Genomic DNA, 19,737 nt, shown 5'->3' on the forward strand with positions numbered 1-19,737 from the left:
CCCACCTGACCTGTTAGCCATGAGCACATTGTGACATCTGACAGATCAGGTGCACTGGAATACCTAGGATGTGTCCAAAATGTCAATCCATTTCCTTTATTGTTCGAAAGTAATGCACTATATATCAAATCAAAAATCAAATCAAATGTTATTTGTCACATGCGCCGAATACAACAGGGGTAGACCTTACAGTGAAATGCTTAATATCCCCGCAAAAGTAAGAAATAAAAGTAAGAAATAGTTAAAGAGCAGCAGTGAAATAACAATAGCGAGGCTATGTACAGGGGGTACCGGTGCAGTGTCAATATGTGGGGGCACCGGTTAGTCGAGGTAATATGTACATGTAGATAGAGTTATTAAAGTGACTATGCATAGATAATACCAGAGAGTAGCAGCAACATAGAAGGGGCGGGGGGGGGGTCAATGCAAATAGTCTGGGTTCAGGAGCCTTATGGCTTGGGGGTAGAAGCTGTTTAGAAGTCTCTTGGACCTAGATTTGGCTGGAGTCTTTGACAATTTTTAGGAAGACACCGCCTGGTATAGAAGTCCTGGATGGCAGGAATCTTGGCCCCGGTGATGTACTGGGACGTATGCACTACACTCTGTAATGCCTTGCGGTTGGAGGCCGAGCAGTTGCCATACCAGGCAGTGATGCAACCAGCCAGGATACTCTCAATGGTGCAGCTGTAGAACCTTTTGAGGATCTGAGGACCCATGCTAAATATTTTCAGTCTCCTGAGGGGGAATAGGTTTTGTCATGCCCTCTTCACAACTGTCATGATGTGCTTGGACCATGTTAGTTTGTTGGTGATGTGGATGCCAAGGAACTTGAAGCTCTCAACCTGCTCCACTACAGCCCTGTCGATGAGAATGGGGGCGTGATCTGTCCTCCTTTCCTGTAGTCCACAATCATCTCCTTTGTCTTGATCACATTGAGGGAGAGGTTGTTGTCCTTGCAGCACAAGGTCAGGTCTCTGACCTCCTCCCTATAGGCTGTCTCGTCATTGTCGGTGATCAGGTCTACACGTTCTCATTTGTTCTCATTTGCAGCAACGACCTGGGGAATAGTTACAGGGGAGAGGAGGGGGATGAATGAGCCAATTGTAAACTGGGGATTATTAGGTGACCGTGATGGTTGAGGGCCAGATTGGGAATTTAGCCAGGACACCGGGGTTAACACCCCTACTCTTACGATAAGTGCCATGGGATCTTTAATGACCTCATAGAGTCAGGACACCCGTTTAACGTCCCATCCGAAAGACGGCACCCTACACAGAGCAGTGTCTCCAATCACTGCCCTGGGGCATTGGGATCTTTGTTTAGACCAGAGGAAAGAGTGCCTCCTACTGGCCCTCCAACACCACTTCCAGCAGCACCTGGTCTCCCATCCAGGGACTGACCAGGACCAACCCTGCTTAGCTTCAGAAGCAAGCCAGCAGTGGTATGCAGGGTGGTATGCTGCTGCTACATAGGTGTTCCTTTTGTCCAGGTGTGAAAGGGCAGTGTGGAGTGTAATAGAGATTGCATCATCTGTAGATCTGTTGGGATAGGTATGCAAATTGGAGTGGGTCTCAGGTTTCTGGGATAATGGTGTTGATGTGAGCCATGACCAGCCTTTCAAAGCACTTCATGGCTACAGACGTGAGTGCTACGGGTCGGTAGTCATTTAGGTAGGTTACCTTAGTGTTCTTGGGCACAGGGACTATGGTGGTCTGCTTGAAACATGTTGGTAATACAGACTCAGACAGGGAGAGGTTGAAAATGTCAGTGAAGACACTTGCCATTTGGTCAGCGCATGCCCGGAGTACACGTCCTGGTAATCCGTCTGGCCCTGGGGCCTTGTGAATGTTGACCTGTTTAAAGGTCTTACTCACATCGGCTGCGGAGAGCATGATCACATAGTCGTCTGGAACAGCTGATGCTCTCATGCATGTTTCAGTGTTACTTGCCTCGAAGCGAGCATAGAAGTTATTTAGCTTGTCTGGTAGTCTCCTGTCACTGGGCAGCTCTCAGCTGTGCTTCCCTTTGTAGTCTGTAATAGTTTGCAAGCCCTGCCACATCCGACGAGCGTCGGAGCCGGTGTAGTACGATTCGATCTTAGTCCTGTGTTGACGCTTTGCCTGTTTGATGGTTCGTCGGAGGGCATAGCGGGATTTCTTATAAGCTTCCGGGTTAGAGTCCCGCTCCTTGAAAGCGGCAGCTCTACCCTTTAGCTCAGTGCAGATGTTGCCTGTAACCATGGCTTCTGGTTGGGGTATGTACGTACAGTCAATGTGGGGACGACGTCATCGATGCACTTATTGATCAAGCCAGTGACTGATGTGGTGTACTCTTCAATGCCATTGGAAGAATCCCGGAACATATTCCAGTCTGTGTTAGCAAAACAGTCCTGTAGTTTAGCATCTGCTTCATCTGACCACTTTTTTAATGACCGAGTCACTGGTGCTTCCTACTTTAATTTTTGCTTGTAAGCAGGAATCAGGATAGAATTATGGTCAGATTTGCCAAATGTTGGGCGAGGTGGAGCTTTGTACGTGTCTCTGTGTGTGGAGTAAAGATGGTCTAGAGTTTTTCTCCCTCTTGTTGTACATTTAACATGCTGATAGAAATTAGGTAAAACTAATTTAAGTTACCATGCATTTAAAGTCCCCGGCCACTAGGAGCGCTGCCTCTGGATGAGCGTTTTCCTGTTTGCTTATGGCGGTATACAGCTCATTGAGTGCGGTCTTAGTGCCAGCATTGGTCTGTGGTGGTATGTAGACAGCTACGAAAAATACAGATGAAAACTCTCTAGGTAGATAGTGTGCTCTACAGCTTATCATGAGATACTCTACCTCAGGCGAGCAAAACCTTGAGACTTCCTTAGATATCGTGCACCAGCTGTTGTTTACAAATATACATAGACCGCCACCCCTTGTCTTACCAGAGGCTGCTGTTCTATCATGCCGATAGAGTGTATAACCCGGCAGCTGTATTTTATTCATGTCGTCGTTCAGCCACGACACGGTGAAACATAAGATATTACAGTTTTTAATGTCCCGTTGGTAGCTTATACATGCTTTTAGTTTGTCCCATTTATTTTCCAGTGATTGTGCGTTGGCTAATAGTACGGATGGCAAAGGCCGATTAGCCACTCATCGCCTGATCCTCACAAGGCACCCCGATCTCCTTCCGCGAAATCTCCATCTCTTTCTCCTGCGAATGACAGGGATGAGGGCCTGTTCGGGTGTCTGAGGTAAATCCCTCTCGTCCGACTCATTAAAGAAAAATGATTCATCCAATTCAAGGTGAGTAATCGCTGTTCTGATGTGCAGAAGCTATTTTCAGTCATAAGAGACTGTAGCAACAACATTATGCACAAAATAAGTTAGAAACAATGCGAAAAAACTAACAAAATAGCACGGTTGGTTAAGAGCCAATAAAACAGCAGCCATCCTCTCCAGCGCCATGATACATTTTTGTATGTCAGAAATGACCTGGTCAAAAGTAGTGTACCATATAGGGAATATGATGCCATTTTGGACCCTACCCACTGGGCACAGACGTCAGTTCAACTTCTATTCCTGGTTCGACGTAAATTCATTGAAATGATGTGGAAACAACTTTGATTCAACCAGTGTATGCCCAGTGGGTAGTGACCATACCAGTCTCAGCTGTATGACCTCAGAGCCCACTTAGCAATGCTTCGGTGGTCTATGGAAGGCTACAGTAGTCTAAGGAGGGCTATCAGGAAGCTGTCATCACCACACTGTGTCCTGACACATCAGGTTCCCAGGAATACATGGTGACCAGTCTGAGCTGTATGACCTCAGAGCTATGACAGAGCCCACTGAGATAGGCTATGATGGTTTACAGGGGGACTATGGGCTGAGAGAGGAAACTGTCATTACCATACTGGGGCCTGAGCAGGAAGAGCAGCTGAGAGGAACCAGGGTCATATTCATTAGGGCACCCAAACATGTTTTAAAAACAAACATGAGCGTTTCTTATTGGATAAGTCCAGGAAGTCCCTCCCCACTTCAGTCTGTTTTTTTCCCTTTGGTACCTAATGAATATAACCAAGGCTGGACAGCTCTGTGTGGCGTCTATCTGTCAGATGAGAGGTGAGATATCATGACTAACTGTCTTCTAGGTGTGAGGGCAGATAGGCCTATTGTTAGACTCCTAGAATTATACTGTAGCTGAGCCAACTGGCTACTGTTGGGGAATACATTATTTTTGTTTTTAGGAGACCAAAGGGTTGAAGACTAAAATACAAGCTAGGATCATTGATTGTAAGGGAAGACGATTAGTTGTATTTCCTGTATGTTAATTAGCAAGTAAGATACCCTATAGGCCTAATTGTTTCTCCAATAAAGTAGATTATCACACTATGATACCACTGCATTAATAGAAAAATTCACGCAAATGTGACTTGTGCATATTTCAACACTGCAAAACTGACTGGAATGGTCCGAAGACACCACTAATTACACAGACTTTGAATATATGCTAGTTCAACAACATTAGCAGAGATTCCAGTGGGCTGAGCAAATCTCTCCGCTCTGAGGTCAGCGAAATAACGACCCATTAATGACAGGCTAGGTCCCAGATATAGAGCTGTCCGTACAAGTGCAGCCAAAAAAGGGGCGTGAGAGAAAAAGAAAGAAGGAGAGATTGAACACAGAAGAGAGATATGTGCTCTCGACTCCCCTGACGGCTACCCACCCAGGCAATCTTTTCTCTCCACCTCTGTCAGCGTCATCCTATACTCCCCCTCTCATTTGTTTACACGATGAGCCCGATGGAAATGATAAACAACATATATCAGAAGAGTCTGGTAAACAAATGTGAGTTTACATAAACTGAGGAAAACAATGCCATGGGAAAGGAGGTTTGGGACATTAAGAAAACCATGTTTGAATTAGAACCACATATGGTCCTCTCACCTTTTCACAGTGAAAATTACACATTGAAAAGCTATAGGCCTGGAGGACATGTTTAGCCCATCTAACTACTTATGCTCAAGCACAAAGTCCCAAATATTGGGTAATCAAATAGAATGTTGTCATAGAATCTTGAGTATCTGGATGTTCATAATTATACAACCAAGCATTCTGACATTTTAAAAACTACTAAACCTACCAAAAAGTTATTCTTTAAGTTAGCATGTACACAATTTGCATAAATCGTTTTTTAAAAAGTAGGCTATTTGGCTTGGTGTGAACTAACAGACTAATGATAGCTGTACTATTTAATATAGTCCATTTATATAAATGGCATAGGCCTATCGTTTACTTATATAAATAGTTTAGAAATTAGGCTACAGTAGCCTACTGGCTTTCTGTAAACATAATCATAGAGATTCTGTGTTCCGTTTATTTACATGCTCTGTCAAGTTCAAAGTGACATCATCCCTTCTCATGACACAGATGAAGTCCATTTATAAACAGACGACCACTTTAAGTAGATAATTAACACTGAAGGTAGCTACTGTGGAATAATAATAATCCTCGTGTTATCATATCGCGATCATTCACCAGCTACAATGTATCAAACTACAGCGACACAGAACAGAAACACAGAACTAATGCCTTACCTGAGAATATGCCGTTTTCTCTTCAAACGGGTTTTTGTTGTGGGGAACGTGTATTGTTGTCGCTGAATTTGAAGAAAATAGACGCTCATAAAAATAGAGTGACTAAATAAAGAAGTGATGGGTTTGGACCGGGCGCGCGCTTTCGCTTTCAATCATACGAACTATATCCAGAGAAGTTTCAGAGTTTCTGTTTGCTGTCATATACCGCCTGAATACATTTGATGTCTATATTTTCCTCTCTCCTCTTTGGTTTGATTCAATCCTTTCAAATAACTCCCAGTGAAAATGACAGATCGTAGTGAGCTGTCGTCGTCAACAGGTGAAATGGAATGCATGTGAGGCGGGCACACTGTCAGACACAAAGTTGGTGTGAAAATGCGCCTGAGCGCGTCACTAACTGACTACACAGTTTGTGGTCTGTTTGTGAGGGGGCTCCGCACCGAAATGAGAACTCTCTTCTGGGATTTCCCGCGACGACAGGGCTTTGTCATTGTAATGCACTCGTTATAGGCTCGCTATAGGCTAACGCAAAAGCAGTTTGGCCTGGCACCCTGCCAACACAGCTCGCGGGTTTTGTGTCACTTTCAATGCCAAGGGCCCTTGGAAAGCATCAATAGCTGCCACGTAAATCTCTCCTCCACTCTCTTTACTATACCCAAGGGCCTTTATCAGCCCCTGCTCCCTTAACAGTTCTGTCTCAATGAGCTGATAGTGTAATCATAGATTATTCCCTCAGTCTGCCCCTAAACAAGGGCATGTGGACAGGGTGAGAGAGAATGCCTGGAGTCAGGGTTGGTAGCAGACCGTGAGTGGGAAAAGAGAGTGAAAAGGGTAAAAGAGAGAGCAGATGGAAGGGGCAGGGTACAGACTGGGTGAAAGAACAGCTGGTGACTTGTAAAAAAGCACAACAAAGTCAAATAATAGTGCCTTTTTTTCACAGGCGAAACACTGCCACAACAACATGTTAAGTTGCCTATTTTTTGTCTATGTATGTTTTGGCTTATAAATGATTTTTTAAAAGTTCAAAATAAAACATAGCTTAGGTGTGATGGCAACACTGGTCACACCCTGTGCATTTCAAAACAATGAACGCAGGCGTTTCTGTCAGTAGGTAGGTGAAAGAAGAGTTGCCTAATGTGGATGTTCTGTTTGTCTCTAGTGGTGACAGGGACAGCTGGCAGATGAAGTGGTGTGAAGATGTATGTGACAACAACACAATGTCATCTTTTCTTCAGACTTCTAGTTCTTTCTTTTTTTTCTCACTTTGAATAAATCTTCCTCTATTTCCATCCGAAGGTTACAGTAGAAACCTAAAAGTTCAGTCATTTCACACATGGTGTGTCCGGTGTCTTTAAACGCAGTCAAACCAATCTGTCACTTTTGTTACAGCAAAGGCATGAACTGCTCAAGTAACCATACTCAAATATTTACATACAGAAGGAAGGGTACAGTACCTTTGAGATGAATCTGAGAAGTATGAGCTCACAGTGGACCATTATTATGAAATGATCAGGCAGGTTTCAGAGACAGAGACATGGTTGAGTCAGAGCCAGACACTCCCATCTCACCAAACCTGTCTACCAGGTAGAGACTAGTCAATGGGCCGTGGGACAAAAACTAATGTAGTATGCTTCTAGGCTAGACACACAGCTAAGTGGAATCCTAAGGCTAAGCCGATTATGTTGGTGTATTCAGGACATTACAATATGGTATTATATAAAGCGGCTGAGAGAATAACAGGATGATACCGGCTAATTAAGTGGTAGATAGAGAAACAAGCACACAAAGGCATGGCAATGACGAGTTTTGGACTCTCGCAATGGAAACTTGGCCCACAGTGATTTCAAATGCAAATAGAAGAGTTAGGTTTTCCTGGTATGCAAAAAGACCATGGCTGGCAACAGTCAGAGTACTGTGTGTGTGTACAGGATGTGTGTGTTTGTCTGTGTGTATTGCCTTGACTAGGGGATGCTGGAAAGGCCATGTGGAAGAGCTCAATTGTGTCAGTCAGCATTCATGAATACTAAACCATGAACGGAACCTTCTATCAGAGCATTTTCCATAAGTTACACTGCAAATCTGCAATTTATACAGGTGTAGTCAAAGAAAGAGTTCATTCAGACATTTACATTTGAACAATCTTGATTTAATATAAAACTAGGTCATCTTAATGTTCACATTTTTCCAGGAGATTGTATTATAAAATGTTACAATGTACATGGCAATGTTTAATGATCATTAATGCATCTTTTACTATACAATTTCAGTATCTGTACACCCACCAAATCATGACCACTGCTTTTTTTTCATAGGCAAACAAGGAGGAATGTATGTTCAAATTGGAAATAAAATATATACAACATTAAGTTGTGGCTGGGTGAAAATCATTTCCCTCTTCCTCCCAATAGTGCTTAAAGTGAAATCCTAAAATCGATTTACATTTACATTTAAGTCATTTAGCAGACGCTCTTATCCAGAGCGACTTACAAATTGGTGCATTCACCTTATGATATCCAGTGGAACAACCACTTTACAATAGTGCATCTAACTCTTTTAAGGGGGGGGGGGGGTTAGAAGGATTACTTTATCCTATCCTAGGTATTCCTTAAAGAGGTGGGGTTTCAGGTGTCTCCGGAAGGTGGTGATTGACTCCGCTGACCTGGCGTCGTGAGGGAGTTTGTTCCACCATTGGGGTGCCAGAGCAGCAGATTTGACATTCAAACCTCATGGAGTCCACACACCAGGTTTGCAGGCACCGCAATATCTGGCAGAGAGAGAAATAACAAATCAACATCTTGTTTCTATCAGTGAATTGAGAAGAGCTTACACTAACAAGTAATCAAATCGATGCGCAAAGGACAGTTTGAAAGAGTACAGTATGTGTAACATATTGCCATCTCTTCACGGATAGCTTTGTCATGCTCATTCTCGTGATAATGTTTAAGTGAGGTGAAAGACCACTGATAATAACTCTATTGTACTACAATAGTTGTATATAATCTAGATACTAATAGGCCCTATAGTAATATAATAGTATTATAATCATACACAACAACAGATTCTATTGTAATAGAATGGCTGCAGAGGGTGGACTGTCTGAGATACCTATCTTAGCAGGCTTGGGGAGGTTCAGCTTGGTCATGATGTCCACAAACTCTTCCACGCTCTTGGTCAGGCGGGGGTTAAACCTCCTCTCCTCGCCCACGGTGGAGGCCGTCTGACCTGCAGCACAGGGTTAACAGGCCTGTTAGCAATACAACACAATGATGATTCAATGACTACACTCAACTGTAGAACACACAGTCTGATCTGGCTTAGGAATGACTCAGAAGAGAACAGAGTTGAAAATGAAAGTAGACAAATGGTGAAGAGTGGTGGTACAGCACACCGGACAAGTTAACTTCGTAAAGTCTATGGAAACGATAGTGATAGCACTGTGAGAGTATACAAGCCTTCTGGGTATGCTTGTACGAAATTATTGGTGAGGCTATCCCCAAGAGCATAGATGTAAAAAAAGGAAATCTTGCAAGGAAAGGGGTCAGGGGATATACACATTACACTGGAATACAATAACACTATTGCATAAAGAGGATGTCTTGTCCACCTTTGTAGTCATGTGCAGGGAAGACGAGGCACTGGGGAGGTAATGTGAAGATCTTCTGGTGGATTGATTCATAGAGCCTCCTAGAGCAGCCTGGGAAGTAGATAAACAAACAGATCAGGGTTGTTTTCATTGGACCCCAAACAAACGGACTGAAACAGGGAGGGACTGCCTGGACTTGTCTGATAAGAAACACTAATTTACACTTTTCCGTTCCAAAACGTTTTCCGTCGCATGCTCTATTGAACATAACCCAGGAGTAGGCTACGGTTCAGTGACTATTCGTGATCAGACTACACTGAAAAAAAAGGCTACAATACTGCCACCTTGTGTCCACTAAGCATAAAACATCGCAACAAGTGTGGGTGAGGCAATGATCCACAAACTTTTCATGCATTGTATAAAAACAGTTCTGACCAAAGAATTGGGAAACAATAGCGTATAGGGATGAAAGTCTGTGACATACCCTGATAATATCTCCATGGCTAGACAGATCACCACAGAGGTCAAAAATCAGAGAGAATATGACTGAGTCACACTATAGTACTGTTTTGGCTTAGATATTTTCTTTTCACATTGTCAAGTCCAGCATGGATTCAGTCTTGTGGATGCCCAACCAGGCCAGTGCATTGCAGTACATTTGTCTTGGCTCTGCTCGGTTTAGCTTAGTAGTGTGGAAAAGGTTAACGTTACCCTGCTGGAAGTCTGTCCTTCCACAGCCCCTGATTAGCAGTGTGTCCCCAGTGAAAGCCATGCTCTGGTCCCCTGTCACCAACGTCACACAGCCGTCTGTGTGTCCTGGAGTCTCCCTCACCGTCAGATACTGAGGGACGAGAGAGGCAGTAAGAGGGATTACAGAAAACAAGGGAGGGGGAAGTAAAGAGGAGAAAGGGAGTGTGAAGGAGAGATGAAGAAGGTGAATACAGCTGAAGCATTTAGAGCAGTGGACAGCAACCCTGGTCCTGGAGAGTAACAGTACATGATGTGTAGGCTTTTGTTTCAGCCCAGCAGTCGTACTCAGTTGAAAAAAAAAACTGTAAACCTATGACTCTCCAGGACCATGGATTTTGGGTGACCACAAATTGGGGTAGGCCCAGACCCATACTGTATTCTCTATAGCTATATGGCTGTAGGTAGGTCTGTTCTCACATGTTTGCCAAAGCTGATCTTATCTCCATCTGATAGCAGGATGTCTGCACTGGCCCCGCTGTGCTTGGAGATGGCACTCTTCATCCCAAACAGCCTGTTCTTCAGCTGTCCTGTGCCTGTGATGTGGTCTGCATGGCAGTGAGTGTTCACTAATAGGGGGGAGGGGGGTACAGGGTATATGTCATCTTAAACAAGGATAGGATAAACAAGGAGATCAAAATGGATGTAGGATTAGTGTGTGTGTGTGTGTGTGTGTGTGTGTGTGTGTGTGTGTGTGTGTGTGTGTGTGTGTGTGTGTGTGTGTGTGTTGATTTGATTTTTGATTAGGATCTCTTTTAGTCCCCATTTGGACTAATCTTCTAAGAGTACTTAAACATTAAAATACAATTTATAATACAAACACATTTTCACATATAACACACTATTACAAACATACATAATATACTAACATAATGACCCAATAAATACTCAATCTAAAAAATATTGATTCTTCATCTAGTATAGTCCCACAACATTTCTATGTATTATATTTAAAATGTTTTAAAATAATGTTTAAATGTATATATTGAAAGGTTTCTAGTTTGCTCAGTTAATTTATTCCATTTCTTTATTGCTTTAAATCAAAATGTTATTTTGCTATTTCTCTTTTCTGTCTGGATAATGCATAGATGGTGGACAATCTATTCCTAGCATTTACGGAATGTCTGTCTCTTACCAACTGAATACCGTTGTGAATAGAACTTGACCGTTTTAAATTATGTATATTATGAAATAAAATAAGCATGTTTTTTTCAATTATCTTGTCGATTGATGACCAACCAAGAACACTGCGCATGACTGCAACAGAAGAACCATATCTCCACCTTAAAACAATCCTTGCTGCTTTGATCTGTACATTCTGCAGCCTCCTAACTTCACTTGATGATGCATTTCCCCAGACCACAGAACAGTAGTTCACCTGACTCTCAATTAATGCTTGTGTTATTTGCTGAAGAATTTTTCCTGGTAAATATTTAGCTATCCTTCTGATTATGCATGCTGTTTTAATAAAAAACTTTATACATAGATTAGTTATTTGAGACGACCACGATAAGCAGTTGTCTAGCTGTACTCCCAATAGTTTGGTTTCTGCCACTTCTTCAATTTCTACTCCTCCCATACTTAATTGTATCCCATGCTGTTTTGGCCTTTTCCTAGTTGAACAGACCAACATAACTTTGGGTTTTCTTGGTGTTTAAAACAAGTTTGTTTTGGCAAACCCACTCCCTGATATTCTCCAAATCTCCTTGCAAAGCCTGCTGTACCTGTTGAACCGATTGTCTGGCTGCATAAATTGGAGTATCATCTGCAAATATAGTAGCTTGAGTTTCAACTAAGGCATAGGGAAGGTCGTTGGTATATATTAAATAAAGAAGTGGCCCAAGGCAGCTGCCCTGCGGTATTCCACAGTTTAACACACGAGGGGAAGAAAATGAACCATTGGTATAGGTGGACTGTTTCCTGTCAGTTAGATATGACTGTACCCAATTCAATGCTACCTCCTTAAAACCATAATGCGTTAATTTTGTCAAAATTATTTCATGATCCACTAAATCAAATGCTGCACTGAAATCTAAAAATAGTACACCCACAAACTTGCCATTATCCATAGCATTGAGCCACTGGTCAGTCATTTCAACCAATGCAGTGGTAGTGGAATGTTTTTTGCGATAAGCATGCTGATTGGCTGTAATCAGATCATTCTTTTCCATGTACTCCCATGTGGGAGTGAGTTAGTGTGTAAGTGGATGGGTGAGTGAGTGAGTGCATGTCTATGTGTGTGTGGACGTGCTTGTGCTAGCGAGCGCATGCTTGTGTGTTTGTCCATGTTTTAGAGACATCCAAGTTACCTGCCACTTTCAGGTTGAAACCCAGTTCCTCTATGAGTTTCAGATCCCTGTCCACTGTCTCCAGTACTGGATCAATGAGGACCGCCTCCCTGCTCTCTGTATCAGCCAGTAGATAGGTGTAGGTGCTGCTCACTGACTCAAACAGCTGTAAAGGTTGGAACAAGCAAGGACAGGTGAGTGAGTAACCATAGGTTATAAAAGACGAGGGGCAGTACAGTATGCTATTACATAACACACATCATGCCTGTATATTGATCGTGGCTGATAATATATGGGTGTGTAGTCTTTTATGGTGATAAGGGGTTTGTTGTTTTTGGCTGCAAGTCTGTGTCAAGAGTCACCGTCAAGGTGGATTTTCATACTTTGAGGCGGTCCTACATGTGGGCATTCCTGCAACTTCAGGAACCCCTCTTTATCCTTCTATTGGTCCATTTTTAAGCTGACTCCCGTATAGAGGCGCTTATGTACAGTAGGTGGCGGTAATGCACCATCAAGTTGCCAACCGCCGATAAACTCCACAGAAGAGGCGAGGGCGACAACACTGGTGGCTAGCTAGGGTAATGGTAGACAGTGTCCTTCGCCCCTGCTTGTCGGGCACTTTTCCCGCATTTCTGTTAACGATGATAGTTGTTCAGTAGGCGTTTAGGACACTGGGTGCTAGGACTCCGGTACACAGCCGGTGGGAGAGGTAGCTAGCACACCGGTAGACCGTGTACTTCGCCCCCGCCTTTCGGGCACTGTTTTCCCGCAGTTCTGCTAACGACGGCGAGGGCAGGTGTTCGGCAAGCGGGAGTGAAAGACGCTCCGGTACACATCAGGCGGGGGCGACACTGGTAGCTAACTAGCTATCTAGGACACCGGTAGACAGTGTTATTCGCCCCCGAAAAACGCAATACTTTTATTTCCCTTTTGACCCACATGTTAATCGCATAAACAGACAATCAGGGGAAATCCAGAATATCAAGTGTCACACAAGCATGAAGATGGCGTACTTGTGTTATAATGTAATTAGTTACGATGTTTTTCTTGCTTTCATCTGGTTATCTAGTTTAGTTTGGTTTATTTAGATTTGAGTTATCACAAATTTTGTGATTTTATTTTGCCAGCAAATGTGTAAACATTGAGTGGCGATTTGAACACGCCCCCTCTACTACAGTTTGCTAACGTTACATTGTTCCACTTTTTTTTATTTTTTTTTAACAATGCAATAACGAAGGATGCCTGGAAAATACGTTCCCCCTAATTCTCATGTTGACCAATTGCAAAATACTTGTTTACATGCACTGAAAAAAACCGTCTGAGAGGTAGTGTTCACTGTACTTTCAACAAGTCGGCGGAACCCAGTTGAAACTTCAACCTAGAACTTTTAAGCATGCCAAACTTTGGCCAAAAGCTAAAAATATAAATGATTGCAGTGGCTAACTCACCTGCCTGAAGAAAGGTCCTTTTCCCAACTCCATACTGGAGCAGTAAGGTCGTATGATGACCGATTCAAGAGGCTGCTTGCTGGTGCGTAAGCCCGGGCCGATGTGGGCTGGAACTTTACGCGAGTACCCGGTTGTTTGTAGCCACAGCGTGTAGGCCAGAGCAGGTTTCAGTCGGTTTACAATTGAACACATTTTTTCTTCACTGTTATTTAACTGACACTTTTTTTCGGCTTCCTACTGGGCGACGGGCAGGGGTAGAAATCCCCAAACTGAGCAGACGAGTTTGACTAGTTTGTTGTGTCCCAATCCTCTGTAGCTGTCGTTGCCGTATAAGTATATTTGGCTATAGCCTAAAACATAATTAGCATGGTTGCCACAAATGTTGTAGCTATATTGACTTATTGTGCAATAAAATGTGCATGTCGTTTAGTGTATCAAGGAAGTCCCAGAAATCTGGTAAGGGAGCCTACTCTTTGCGAACCTCCAAGCACAAGAGCAGAGGACATGTGCACGCGCGCGCACACACGCACACACACACACACACACACACACAGAGAGATAGGGGATCAGAGTTCGGTGTGTCACTATGACTGTGCACATGTGTATTCATATAACAAGGTACTTTACACTGCTTTTTGCCCTACGTGACTATTGTCAGCAACTCCAGACAGGAAACAAAGCCAGTCCCAGTTGCATCCAACAATCCATGCATTAGTATGGTAATTAACCATATATAATGGTTTGAATAAGAATGTGCTTTCAATAAAATTATTGTCAGATTAAAGGACATTTTTTATTTAATACAAAAATGGAATGTGAAGCAAAAATACATAATACTTTAATATTTTGCAGAAATGTAAGTGGTCATATTGCTGCTCATAAAATCTAGCTGTCAGAGGTATAATTCATTGTTTTTGGGGTTCCAGATTCTTCAAATGTGTCCATCTGTAAAAGAGTCAAAATCATAACATGGAGTAGTGCATTTTCACATTCAGAGAAGCACTGACCCAGTTCTGTGTGACTGGTGCACCTACTGTAGCTATGTACCTCTACATAATTGTACATCCAGGGGAGCAGCTGGGTGACCCTGGTGTAGACTCCTGGTTTGTTGGGCCGACCACAGCCATCTCCCCAGCTCACTATCCCAGCCAGCCTCCAGTCCCCCTCCCCTGTCTCACACACCAGCGGGCCTCCACTGTCTCCCTTACAACCAGAGAAGACCACATATTTTTTCATGTATGCAGTTTTTGGTGTGTGTGTGCGTGCGTATGTGTGTGTGTACCTGGCATGAGTCCACTCCTCCCTCCATGGTGCCAGCACAAAGCATCCTGGGAGTGAGGTAGGAGCCATAGACATTTGGGTGGGAACACATGGACTGGGCTATCACTTGCACCTGAGCCTGTCGCAGCTCAGACGGTACAGAGCCTGAGAGAGAGAGAGAGGCAGACAAACCGAGGTGGAGTAGAGAAAGGAGGGGTAAAGACAGAGGAGAGAGATGAAGAAGGAGAGATTATACAAATAGGAATGTTATAATGGGAAAAGAATGAAGAGACAATTGTCAGGTTATTGAATGAGATTATGGGATGGAAGGGAACATTGTCTTCATTCTGCGACAAATGTCAGGCAATTTGATGTGATTATGGAAAAAGTGGGAAAAAGGGAGAGGATAAAGACAAGGCGCAATAAATTAGAGTGATCATCCAATCAGTTGAAATCATAAGGAAGTGTTGTGAGAATATTTGGAAACATGACTCACCCCCCTCTTTAGTGTAGCCCCAGCCAGTGACCCAACAGGGGGCACCAGGAAGGAAGGACTCTCTAGGACTGGGCATACACACTGGTCGAACCCCACCTAAAGCAACACATAACACAACACCATGGTCATGTTCATTAGGACACAACGTAGCAAAACGTTTTGCAACAGAAAACAAGAGTTTCTTATTAGACAAGTTCAAATAGTACCTCCCCATTTCACTCCGTTCCTGACAGTGTTCTCCGTTTTGTGCAGCACATTGACTGTACTGCACTGACGATAAGCTCACATGTACCCAATGAGTCAATGGTTAAATCAAAAGTGGTCCTGAGAGGTAGTATTTTCACATTCTACTTTTAATATAAAAAATCGAACCCACCATGCTCTACCAACTGAGATACTTTTTGTGTTGATATAGTGTTAAGTTGTCAGTTAGATTTCATGCCTGAGAGAAACCATGAACATGACAAATGCCAAACAGGAACAGGTGAAATCAGAATAGGAGTAACCATACATATAGCCATATAACCTCCGCTGAACAACCTTCATCATTAATTCTTCTCACCACCCATGTCTATGTCAGCCACGGTGCGCAGTAGCCCAAGGTCATAGTCGTTGTTGTTTATGGAGAAGCTGGGGTGATAGAGGATCTGCAGTGCTCTGTAGCGTTGGCCCGCTGATGTGTCCGTCAAACTGAGCGTGTCCACAACCACCTGCCACTCTGACTCCTGTAACATGTTGTACCTGGGTTATGGAGAATGCAGGGAAATAGAAGGCACATATTATCTAATGTAATAAGTACAGTTTTCATATTAAGACAGCCTCAGAGTCAAAATGAGTTGTTGAGGATGTCATAATATGAACACCGTAATAAAAAATAAACGAATAAACCATTTATTCTCTCTCCCTCCCCCTTACTGGATGAAGCAGTGGGCTGCAGTAATGATCCAACGTGGAGTGACGATGGCTCCCCCGCACACGTTTCCCTCTCCAGTGTAAACTGCTCTGCCAGCCCCACTTGTCCTCTGCTAACACCCCCCCGACAATCCTCCAAGCCTTCCGACCAGCACCAACTGGACCTAGGCAACCTGAGGGAGAGTGGGATCGGGGATGGGTGCTTCAATCAAATGAACTGTCAACACAGACATAACCTGAACACGGCATCACCTGCACTGATGTTTCCTGTCTTGTTAATGGGTTGCTTGGGCAGCAGGACTGGCATTGGGACACTGCAGTTCCCTTTAACGCCACATGGCTGCACAATGTCTGTCAGGTTGGGTGGGAAACACAGGAACTTGACTGAGGAGGAGACAAACAAGATGCAAAGGAGAGTGAGCGAGGACGAGGTAAAATGGATGTTTGTTGAATGCTTGCATCCTTTTTTACTGTCAAATGTGTCTTGTCTTGGGCGGCTGGTAGCCTAGCAGTTAAGAGCGATTGCTGGTTCGAAACCCTGACCTGACTAGGTCAAAAGACAATCGATGTGCCCTTATTGCGCCTGTAAAATCTGTCTATATAACCCTAATTGTGCCTGTAAGTCGGTCTGGATAAGAGTGTCTGCTAAATGACTGTAAATATATTAAGATATGACATTGTGTCTGAAAACGTTACTAGCCATAAAATCCTTGCTTTCTCAAAGCCTATTGGAGGAGAGGATGCAAGGGACCTCCTCCCCCAATGAGCTTTGAGAGGAGTTGAGTGACAAAGGCTCGTGACGTTTTCACTCACAGCCCGGGTCTACAATGCCAAGCACTGTATTGTCAGTGAGGTTACCTAAAATGGCGAAGAAGATGAAAAGAAGGATGAAGACGGCGATGAAGGTCGTCAGCATTGTCAGACGTGAGGGGCAAGTGCACCGCGGGGGCTCAAGATCTACAGTAAAGAAGGGAATAGAATAGAATAACAGATCCGTTGTTTTGAATAAACTGCTGCATTCTGTGGATACCTTGAACATTCAAGTGCTTTGAACAAGAATGTGCATAACCTTCATGGAAAAGAACAATACGTTTCAAAGACGTATGTCTGGCCCTGTGTGGTTGACATTTCTGCAGGCTTTCATGGTTGCCCAGGAATAGGTTGGAACATTTATGCAATCAACAATGTGTATTATACAACCATGGAAAGGTTCATGGTACAGCCAGGGGGACTGTGGTGCTCAAGTACAGACACTTAAAGGGTACGTTCACCTACATGAAAAAATGAAGAAAAAAAATCTTCTTGTTACAGTGAAAGTTGTTTAGGTGCCAGTACAGTCAGCAGCCCTCCATTTGTTTTATTAACTACAGCCACCGCTACAGCTAGCGTTAGTGTCACTGAGTGAAAAAACTATAGGAATGGTAGTGCCTATGGAAGCAAACCATAAATAAATCACAACTTGACACGAACACAAGATAATCAACCAAAAGCCTAGTAAGACTTAGAGCATATTCATTACTCCAATTCTGTTGCAAAACGTTGCAACATTTGTATTAAATGGAAGCAAACAGAACAAAATAGGAAGGGACCTGCCTGAATTTGTCCAATAGAAACTCTTGTTTTGCTCTGTTTGCTTCCGTTTGGTTTATAAACGGTAAACAGTTTCCGTAATGAATATGCCCGTGTATTCAAGTCTCTCTCTCAAATACGGCACAGTAGCCTACCTGGCTCTTCATCAGGGCAGTCTTTGGGGAGTGTTAGCCCAACAGATACTTCATCCACTTCAGATGGCTTCCTCTGTGGGACCTCCAGAGGGCGATCACAGGGAGGGAGTGGCGAGGAGGTCTCTGAATTTGGGTCCTCTGAGCAGGCCAAGTCCGGGGGTTGGGGGGGCGAGGGGACTACCTTTGGGGATTGGGCCTCCATGGGTACCTCAGAGGAGGACGTAGGGGGATCAAATCGTGCTTCTGTTCGGGGCTGTTGGGCCTTTAGATTCCTCTCAGAGGGGCTAGGTGTTGGGGTTGTGTCTGTCTGATGGGCATTGGGAGATGGTGGCGGTATGCCCATTCCCAAGTGGTAAGTGGGAATCCCCATGAGTGCAAAGAGTGTAGAGGATGGTAACTGGAATACCCCCACTGGTACACCCCCAGGGGCAACATTGAGGGAAACCGAGGGGCAGGTTCCGAGGGATGGGGTAAGGGGCTCATTGCGTGGACGTTGTGCATGTGGAAGGAAAATGGAGGCCTTCATATCTATACTTGTGAGGTTTGGGTATAGGAGTTTCTGAGGGGGTGGTGTGAGGAGTGGTTGGGCGAGGGGGGTGATAGCAGACCGATGCTGTAGGGGTTGGAGGCGTGTGCCAGGTGGTGGAGGATGGATCTGATCAGGGGGAGTCTGCCCTGAGTGGGATTCAGCAGAGAGGGTATGAGGCTGGGTAGGAGAGCAGACCAGAGAGGGGAGCTCTGGGCCTATCCCAGATGAATTGGTACCAGAGGTACGACGGGTGCCCTTCAGCAGAGATATAGACACGCTTTTAAGAACCTGTACAATGTGTTTTAAGTGTAAATGTTTACATCTTGACACAATCTCTGTTCTTACAAGCACACACAGGATTTATTAACATATCTGTATACACATTAAGTCCTCCAGAAGTTTTGTGCTGTCAGTTCTGAATCGACAGAATTGTGTGCATGAATGAGAGTTAGAGAGAAAATTATGAGGAAGCGCATAACTGCTATAATAGAGCTATAAGGAATTAGAAGCTTGCTGGGAAATCAGTCAAATACCACCCATTGTAGATTAGGCAAGGACATTTTGTTTACAAAAAAAAGTTTAGATACTAAATTGATTTGACCTGAATGTAAGCCATAGAGAGCTGTGCATCTCTACTTCATCAGGGATTATTCAACTTAATCTATTGCTCCTTCACTCAAAGTTGGAATTCCAAAGTCACAATTAAAACATCCTTGAAATAGTGGCAACAATTCTGTCAAAGGCATCGTCTATCCCATGCTTGGTCTTTTTCAGTTTATTTTCGCCAGACCGCTCCTCTTTTGTCTTTTCTTCTACCTGCACTCCTCCTTCCGTACCCAACCTTGTTCCTTTCCTAATCGTTTCATTATCTCACCCCCCATCATCCCTCTCCTTCTCCTCTCATGAGTTACACCTCTCCTTAATCTTTCTCTCCTCCTCTGGAGGTAGGTAGGTGCTATCAGTACTGGACAAGGTAGGGATGTAACAGATCTATGCACTCTTGTCATCGGGGATCATGAAATATGCACGTGAATAATTGTGAGCCAGGGTCAGAGTTTAACAGAGGGTAATGTATACTGTACCGCCGAGTCATTCACACTCGCAGATACTCAGTTACAGAGGTGCACAGGTACATACACAGTATAATGAATGAAAACAAACATACTTGTGTT

At 43.8% G+C, this 19,737-nt stretch overlaps 2 protein-coding genes across 4 annotated transcripts in view; both read right to left on the reverse strand.

Annotated features, from left to right (window-relative positions):
- The window catches only part of LOC139573828 (pleckstrin homology-like domain family B member 3), a 28,741-nt gene extending 21,669 nt beyond the window's left edge, over positions 1-7,072 (reverse strand). The window contains exon 1 of one of the 2 annotated variants that reach the window (XM_071397733.1): positions 7,033-7,072. The gene's annotated coding sequence lies outside the window, so the exon portion shown is untranslated. Of the gene's footprint in view, positions 1-5,578; positions 6,020-7,032 lie in introns of those variants that run through there. The other variant, XM_071397732.1, reaches the window with a different exon arrangement.
- A 630-nt stretch (positions 7,073-7,702) lies between these two features.
- LOC139573830 (persulfide dioxygenase ETHE1, mitochondrial-like) lies at positions 7,703-14,177 on the reverse strand. Of its 2 annotated transcripts, XM_071397737.1 has the most exons (8): positions 13,645-14,177; positions 12,218-12,362; positions 10,329-10,477; positions 9,873-10,002; positions 9,183-9,272; positions 8,684-8,800; positions 8,286-8,342; positions 7,703-8,010 (listed from the first exon to the last, which is right to left on the reverse strand). In XM_071397737.1, exons 1-7 carry the CDS (start codon positions 13,834-13,836, stop codon positions 8,296-8,298), a joined length of 870 nt encoding a protein of 289 aa, XP_071253838.1. In that variant the 5' UTR covers positions 13,837-14,177; the 3' UTR covers positions 7,703-8,010; positions 8,286-8,295. The 2 variants fall into 2 exon arrangements, with proteins under 2 accessions (XP_071253838.1, XP_071253837.1); XM_071397736.1 differs by having other exon boundaries at positions 7,703-8,342.
- Positions 14,178-19,737: the final 5,560 nt, after the last annotated feature.

The sequence above is a fragment of the Salvelinus alpinus genome, chromosome 4, assembly GCF_045679555.1.
Source record: "Salvelinus alpinus chromosome 4, SLU_Salpinus.1, whole genome shotgun sequence".
NCBI classification, from domain to species: domain Eukaryota; kingdom Metazoa; phylum Chordata; class Actinopteri; order Salmoniformes; family Salmonidae; genus Salvelinus; species Salvelinus alpinus.